The 8,439-nt window shown below is 37.1% G+C and overlaps 1 protein-coding gene across 1 annotated transcript in view; it reads right to left on the reverse strand.

The window, feature by feature from the left end:
- DNAI4 (dynein axonemal intermediate chain 4) overlaps positions 1-8,439 on the reverse strand; it is a 123,511-nt gene that overhangs the window by 22,257 nt on the left and 92,815 nt on the right. The window contains 3 exon segments of the mRNA XM_007959391.1: positions 5,417-5,538; positions 5,823-5,980; positions 7,126-7,277. Of these exon segments, the coding sequence (XP_007957582.1) occupies positions 5,417-5,538; positions 5,823-5,980; positions 7,126-7,277 (432 nt within the window).

Below are 8,439 nucleotides of genomic sequence, written 5' to 3' on the forward strand. Positions count from 1 at the left end.
GGTTCAAACCCACCAGCCACTCCTCGGAAGGAAGATTGGGCAATCCTACTTCCGTAGTGATACTGCCTCGGAAACCCAAGGAGGGGTTGCTATGAGTCAGGGCCGACTCGATGGCAAACAACAACAACAACAGGAATGTAATGGCACTTCTTCAACTACCGGATTAATAGCATCTGAAAAACAAAAAGCCTTTCACATGGAAAAGAATGAAAGTTTTTCCCTTAAGATCAGCAAAAAGACAGAGATGTCTATTTTCATCACTTCTATTTGCCACTGCATTGGAAGTTCTAGCTAGTGCAATCAGGTTAAGAAAAAGAAATAGAAGTGTGGCAATTAAGGCTGAGTGTCAACCTGGCTGGGCCATGGTTTTGAGTGGCTGGGCAGCTGGATGCAATTATTCCCCATGATGAGATTGGTAATCAACTCCATGGTGGAATCTGCTGTAAGCAGCTAAGTAGCTGCCTTCAGGGTGTGGCCCACTTCCAGTTTTTAAGAAGTTTTGAGACAGGTCTGGAGCTTTGGGTACATCTGGATCCTGCATTTGGCCGAGTCTTCATCTCAGTGGCCTGCTATGGTCCCTGCCAATTTTGGGATTGTTACTGGACTTGAACCAGTGGCTTGCTGTATTGTCTGCTAATCTTGAGACTGTGCCATTTTACTTGTCAATCTTGGGTTTTTCAGTCTCAGCAGCCAGCAGTCATGTGAGGCAGATAAAGCCTCCAGCTCCAGTGGGCCTAGAATAGGAGGCAGAGCTGAAGCCCAAGGTCAAGTGGCTTTCACCTAGCTCCTACAGCCAACATTTTGAACTCAGACTACTAGCCTCCTAAACTGTAAAAGAATAAATCCCTGTTTGTTAAAGCTAGCCACTTGTGGTATGTCTGTTATAGCAGCACTAGAGAACCAAAACAAAAAAGCAATCAGATTAGAAAAGCAGTTAATCCATCTTAATTTACAGATGACATGATTGTCTTGAATTCCTTATGCCAAGAGTCTTTCCATACATCAGACCAGGGTTTCTTAACCCTAAATTCTTAACCCTAAATTTCAGCCAGATAATTCTTTTTTAGTGGGGAGAGTGGTTGTCTTGTATATTGCCAGTATTCTAAGCCTTTGCCCACTAGATAACAATAGCACTTCCCACTCCCCAGATGAGACAACCAAGAATATCTCCAGATACTGCCAAATATTTCCTGGGAATGAGAGGGAAACCCCCTTCCCCTTGGTCCCATTTCCACCCACATTGAGACCCACTTTCCTAGAGTCAAGATGAAAGGCAGACTCTAGGAGAAGATGGCTAAAAAGTAAAAAAAATAATAAAGGCCTCAAATACATTAATAGTAGTATACTTGAATTGGAAGGATGAGATAATAATCATTTGGATGACAGGGTGGAACAGAGAAGGAACTTGGATTTTGGTTTGCATAATTAGGCAGATGGTGGTATTACTAAACAGATCATCATAGTACATATTACAGAAAACATACAAAATATGTTTTCTTAGAAGTCTATCACAGTAACTGATTTTCTGATAACCCCTCAATATAAAAATAATTAGAAAAGTACAATTTCTTTAATTACACTCTGTTTTGATGCTGGCCTTGATAAACATGAACTAAAGTCATCTTCCTGATCCCCAACCTCCTGAGTCACCACTCACATTAAAATTTAGGGGATTGCTATAGTGGATTTGGTCTGTAAATATGAAAGGACAGCAGAGGGTCCAAGAGTGGCAAGGAAGGGCACTCAAGTTAAGCATACAGTTGTAAAAGAATCTATTCCATAGTTTCCTCAGAAACATACTTTTCTTCTATCTGGAAAAGTAGATAAAAGAAATAATATAGCCAACTTAGGAGCTCTGGTAGCGTAGTATCTAAGGCACTTGACTGCTAAGCAGAAGGCTGGAGGTTCAAACCCACCAGCCACTCCTCGGAAGGAAGATGGGGCAATCTACTTCAGTAGTGATACTGCCTCAGAAACCCAAGGAGGGGTCGCTATGAGTCAGGTCTGACTCGATGGCACATAACAACAACAACAACAACATAGCCAACTGAAATGTGCCACCCTACCTCGGGTTTGCAGCTGGTCTATGTTTATTTTTTTACTTACAAGGAACAATATTTATTAACATGCTGTTGTTGTTAGATACCATCAAGTCAGTTCTGACTCACAGTGACCCTATATACGAAAGAAAGAAACACTGCCTGGTCCTGCGCCATCCTCACAATCCTTGCTATGCTTGGACCCATAGTTGCAACCATTGTGTCAAACCATCCCATTGAAGGTCTTCCCCTATTTCACTCTCCCTCTACTTTACCAAGCATGATATCCTTATCTAGGAACTGGTCCTTTCTGATAACATTACCAAAGTACGAGAAACAATGTCTAGCCATTCTTGCTTGTAAGGAGCATTCTGGCTGTACTTCTTCTAAGCAGATTTGTTTGTTCTTCTGGCAGTCCATGGTATTATCAATATTCTTTGCTAACACCACAATTCAAAGGCATCAATTTTTTCTTTAGTCTTCCTTATTCATTGTCCAGCTTTCACATGCATATGAGGCAACTGAAAATACCATGGTTTGGGTCAGGCCCACCTTAGTCTTCAAAGTGACATCTTTGCTCTTTAACACTTTAAAGACATCTTTTGCAGTAGATTTGCCCAATGCAATACATCATTTGGTTTCTTAACTGCTACTTCCATGGGCTGATTCCATGCTACTGATTGTAGATCCAAGTAAAATGAAATCTTTGACAACTTCAATCTTTTCTCCATTTTTCATGCTGTTGCTTCTCGGTCAAGTTATAAGGATTTTTATTTTCTTTATGTTGAGGTGTAATCTATACTGAAGGCTACTGTCTTTGATCTTCATCAGTAAGTGCTTCAAGTCTTCACTTTCAGCAAGCAAAATTGTGTCATCTGCATATCGCAGGTTATCGAGTCTTCCTCAAATGATGATGCCACGTTCTTCCTCATATAGTCCAGCTTCTCAGATTATTTGCTCAGCATACAGACTAATTAAGTATGGTGAAAGCACACTACCCTGATACACACTTTTCCTGGTTTTAAACCATGCAGTATTCCCTTGTTCTATTCAAACAACAGCGTCCTAGTCTATGTACATGTTCCTTATGAGCACAATTAAGTGTTCTGTAATTCCCATTCTTTACAATATCATCCATAATTTGTCATGATCCACAAGGATGAATGCTTCTGCACAATCAATAAAACACAGGTGAACACTTCTCTGGTATTCTTTGCTTTCACCCAAGATCCATCTGACAGCCCTTGTTCCATGTCCTCTTCTGAAACTGGCTTGAATTTCTGGCAGTTCCCTGTTGATGTACTGTTGCAACAGTTTTTGAATTATCTTCAGCAAAATTTTGCTTGTGTGTCATATTAATGACATTGTCAATAATTTCTGCATTCTGTTGGATCATCATTCTTTGCAATGGGCAAAAATATGGATTTCTTCCAGTTGATTGGCTAAGTAGTGGTCTTCCAAATTTCTTGGCATAGACAAGTGAGTGCTTCCAGCACAGCATCCATTTGTTGAAACATCTTAATGGTTATTCTGTTAATTCCTGGAGCCTTGTTTTTCATCAATTCCTTCAGTGCAGCTTGGACATCTTCCTTCAATAACATCAGTTCTTGATTATATGATACCTCCTGAATTGATTGAACATCAACCAAATCTTTTTGGTACAGTGACTCTGTGTATTCTTTCCATCTTCTTTTGATGCTTCCTGCATCATTCAATATTTTGCCTATAGATCCTTCAATAATGCATCTCAAGGCTTGACATTTTTTTTAGTTCTTTCAGCTTGCAAAATGCTGAGCATGTTCTTCCCTTTTGATTTTCTAACTCCAGGTCTATGTTCATTATAATACTTTGTCTTCTTGAGCCACCTCTTCAGCTCTTTTATCTCATCATTTCTTCCATTCATTTTAGCTACTCTCTGATGAAGAGCAAGTTTCAGAGTCTTTTCTGACATCCATTTTGGTTTTTCCTTTCTTTCCTGTGCTTTCAATGGCCTTTTGGTTTCTTCATGATGATGTCCTTTATTGTCATCCCACAACTTGTCTAGTCTTTGATCATTGGTATTCAGTGTGTCAAATCTATTCTTCACATGGTCTCAATTCATGTGAGGTATAATCTAGTTCCTATTTTGGCTCTCATGGACTGGTTTTTAATTTTCTTCAACTTCAACTTCAACTGGCATGTGAGCAATTCATAGTCTGTTCCACAGCTGGCCCCTAGCCTTGTTCTGACTGATGATATTTACCTTCTCTATTGTCTCTTTCCATAGATGTAGTCATCTGATTTCTGTGTATTTGACCTGGCAAGGTCCATGTGCATAGTCATTGTTTGTGTTGTTCATTGAGGTATTTGCAATGAATAAACTGTTGGTCATGCAAAAATCTATTATGCAATCTCTTGTCTCACCAAAGTCACCTTTTCCACTACTGATACGTTTTGTTTGTTTCCAGCTTTCACATTTCAATTACCGGTAATTATTAATACATCTTGATTACATGTTTGGTCAATTCAGATTGCAGAAGCTGGTAAAACTCTTCAATTTCTTCATCCTTGGATTTCATGGTTGGTACACAAATTTGAGTAACAGTCATATTAATTGGTCTTCCTTGTAGGTATATGGATATTATCCTATCACTAACAGCATTATACTATCAGGATAGATCTTGAAAGGTTCTTTTTGATAATGAATGTGACACCATTCCTCTTTAATTTGTCACTCCTAACATAGTAGGCCATATGATTGTCTGATTCTTAATGGTCAATACCAGTACATTTCAGCTCACTAATGCCTAGGATATGGATTTTTATGCATTCCATTTCATTTCTGACAAATTCAAATTTTTCTAGACACATAACCTGTACATTTCATATTCCAATTAGTAATGGATGTTTGTGGCTGCTTCTTCTCATTTTGAGTTGTGCTACATCAGCAAATGGAGGTCCCAAAAGTTTTACTTCATCCACATCATTAAGATCAACTCTACTTTGAGAAGGCAGCTCTTCCTCAGTCAAACTTTCAGTGCCTTACAACCTGAGGGGCTCATCTTTCATCACTGTGTGGAGACATTGTTTCCCTACTATTCATAAGGTTTTCAGTGGCCAGTTTTTTTCAGAAGTGAACCTGGCCACATCCTTTTTCCTAGTCTGTCTTAGTCCAGAAGCTCCACTGAAACCTGTCCACCATGGGTGACCCTGTTCGTATTTGAAATACCAGTGGCATAGCTTCCAGTATCACGATAACACACAAGCCACCACAGTTAGCTGACAGATGAGTGATGGATTCATTAACAAGTTAACGATTTTTTGTTTTATATCTCAATATACTTCAATTCTTGGAAGTTCTTATATGCAATAGCAAATAATGGATTGAAATAATTTACCTTGGGATGAAAAGCAAAACACATTCCAGGAGCCTGTCGAGATATGAAGGCTTCACCTTTCTTTTCCTTTTCCCCTCCTTTTTTGTTGCTGCTAGAAGTAGTTCGTCTCAATCGAATCAAATCTTTATTTAAAGAAAAAAACATGTATATATATTATGTACCACATAAAGAAGTACTACAAACACCATGTGTGTCCTTTGTGTATAATTTTATTATGATTTCTACCAATTTTTCACGTGATTAAGTTAAAGTTGGCAAATAAGAAATAAATAGATACTTCAAGAAGAATGACTAAACCCAGTTGTTTTATTACCCAAACTAAAAATTGTCACTTTTCACAAATAGTTCATTAGAAATTTTAGTTTCACACCTAACAACAGAAACATAAGTTATTATTATTATTTACCATGACAATCCAGTCCTTTTCGTATAACCCATTTGGAGATTCTTCCATCTGCTGATATGGAAACTAATATTTCTCTTTTGTCATCACCCGTTGTTCCTCGATCTTGTTCTATCCACTGTAGTTGCCATATAGGTCCCAAATGTTTTTGAGGAGATTCACTAAAGCAGGGAAAGTTACTAAATATAGAATCATTATAATATTTTTCTAAAGGCCTTAGAATATAAGTAATAATGGCAGCTCCCTCTTTATTGATAAAAAGATTTTTTTTTTTCATGGCTTAAATCAGTCAATCATTTAAATCTTATTCAAGTAAATAATTATTCTATTCTAATTCTCATGTTTTAAGATTTCCCACTGGCTTGATTTTCTATAATAGTTGAGATTTAAAATTATTCTGAAAAATTAAAATCACTTCCCAGATTATTGCCTAGTTTTCTATCAGATTAATTGGGTGTTTTGTTCCTAGTACCAGCTTACTCTCATTCTTTTAATTTTTTTTCTTTATGGAACCCTCCAATGCAGTAGTTATGAATCATTTTAAGGTCATAGATATGTTTGAGTATTTTGGCAAAAGTTTTGAACGCTCTTTCCAGAAACAAGCACAAAATCCCACGCTTACAAAACTCTATGCAAATAAGTTCAAAGTTAAGATTAAGAATACTTGATTTAATGCCTACTTCCAATTTTACTTATGTTTATTCAAACACTGATATAAATATACCACCTCATTTTAGTCCCACTGGTATTTTGTCTATTCCAAAAATCTGAACTACTCAAGATCTTTCACCTCTAACATTTTGGTTTCTTCAATATAACTTATTCATTCATTTGTTTATTCATTGTTCATTAATCAAGCATTTACTGTACTCCTATTACATGTCCAATATTGCATGACACTGAGGATACAAAGACAAACAAGACTCAATTCTGGCTCTCAAGGAGCTTTTAGCCTCCTCAGAAAGATAAATATGTATACAAATCACCTTTACACAGTGTGATAAGTTCTATGATAAAGACAGGTGTAGGATGCACAAAAAATGGGGAGGAATGGGAAAGTTTCCCTATGGAGGTGATGCCTAAACAGTAATTTAAGAAGAAGCATTAAGCCTGTGAAAGTTTGTTGGTGAAGTGCACAGAGAAGAAGATGAAGGACACATTAGTACAGAGCATTCCAGCAGAAAACAACATAAATAATTAAATATTTAAAATAACAGCATAAACACTCAAAATTAATATTAAAGTAAATTTCCACTTCTTTCTAAAAAAGCATGTATTATATGCTTATCTTATTTTGGATTCTCACCTACTATCCAGAACTGGAACTGTATTGTTGCTCTGTACATTATAAATTGCAATTGAACCATTGTAATAGCCAACTGCTAAAAGATTAGGTGATCCAATTGAAAAATCCACAGCAGTAACTCCATGTATACTGTGATAAATACGTTCTGGCCACTGGGGGGGGAAGAAATTATATTTTAAACTTCTTTTATAGGTCACAGTAAGTGAGTTGATTATCAATCCATCTGTAATGGGAATACAGTGAAGAATTTAATATGACTTGATTTATGCTTTTTAAAAAATATCACTCTGGCTGCTGTGTGGAGAGTGGAGTACAAAATCCAAAAACCCACTGTGATTGAGTGGATTCTGACTCATAGCAACCCATAGAACAGAGTAGAACTGCCCTCAGGATTTCCAAGGCTGTAAATCTTTACAGAAGGAGACTGCCTCATCTTTCTCCTGGGAGCAGCTGGTGGGTTTAAACCACGGAGCTTTTTGTGTGCAGTCGAATGCTTTCACCACTGAGCCACCACAGCTCCTTAGATGGAGCATAGTGGGCAAAAATTGAGGCAGAATGATACATTATCTGTTACAATAGTCTAGGTAGGATATGATGGTGGCAGAGATGAGTTTGGTGGCAGTCGGAATATAAAAAAGGCTAGTCTATGTTCAGCTACTTCTGTCTAATTTCCAGTAGATGAGAACAATACCTCAATTTCCTCTACTTTCAGAACCCAACAATTTTAAGAAACATACTTCTACAATAATTACCACATTTTGGTATGATCTTCACAGATCTGTATTCCTATAAAACACATAATGGGCTCCAAACAAATCATCTAGTAGATGATTCTGCTAGTAGATGATTCATCTAGTAGATGGTATCTGTTTCAGATGTTTGCATTATGTAATCATTTCTAAACAATGGATAGAAGAAACTCAAAAACTCGCTAAGATACTCTGTTCTACAACTCTGTCAAGAGTATGTGCATGTGCGTATGTTTCCTTTTAATTTGTAATAAAAATCCTTTCTTGTTTCTAAGCACTAAGTGGGACAAGGAGACAGGCTACTAATGATGCATCCAATGTCAATACTTCCACATGTCTAAAATTGTTACTTCCTTTCCTTCATGCTATACAAATGCAAATTCCTAACAGAGTGGAGCTATTTATGAAAACTTTAATAATATTTGTATGCTCTTCTGGCTCTTCTCTGTTTTCTTTTTTTTTATTAGGATTAGGGTGAAGATTTACAGAGTAAATTCACTTTTCATACAGCAGTTCACATATACTTTGTCTCATGTCATTGACCAAAATTTACAATGCAGCAGCT

Source organism: Orycteropus afer, unplaced genomic scaffold, assembly GCF_000298275.1.
Source record: "Orycteropus afer afer isolate SDZICR_OR568_19922 unplaced genomic scaffold, OryAfe1.0 scaffold00016, whole genome shotgun sequence".
In the NCBI taxonomy this organism is placed as follows: Eukaryota; Metazoa; Chordata; class Mammalia; order Tubulidentata; family Orycteropodidae; genus Orycteropus; species Orycteropus afer.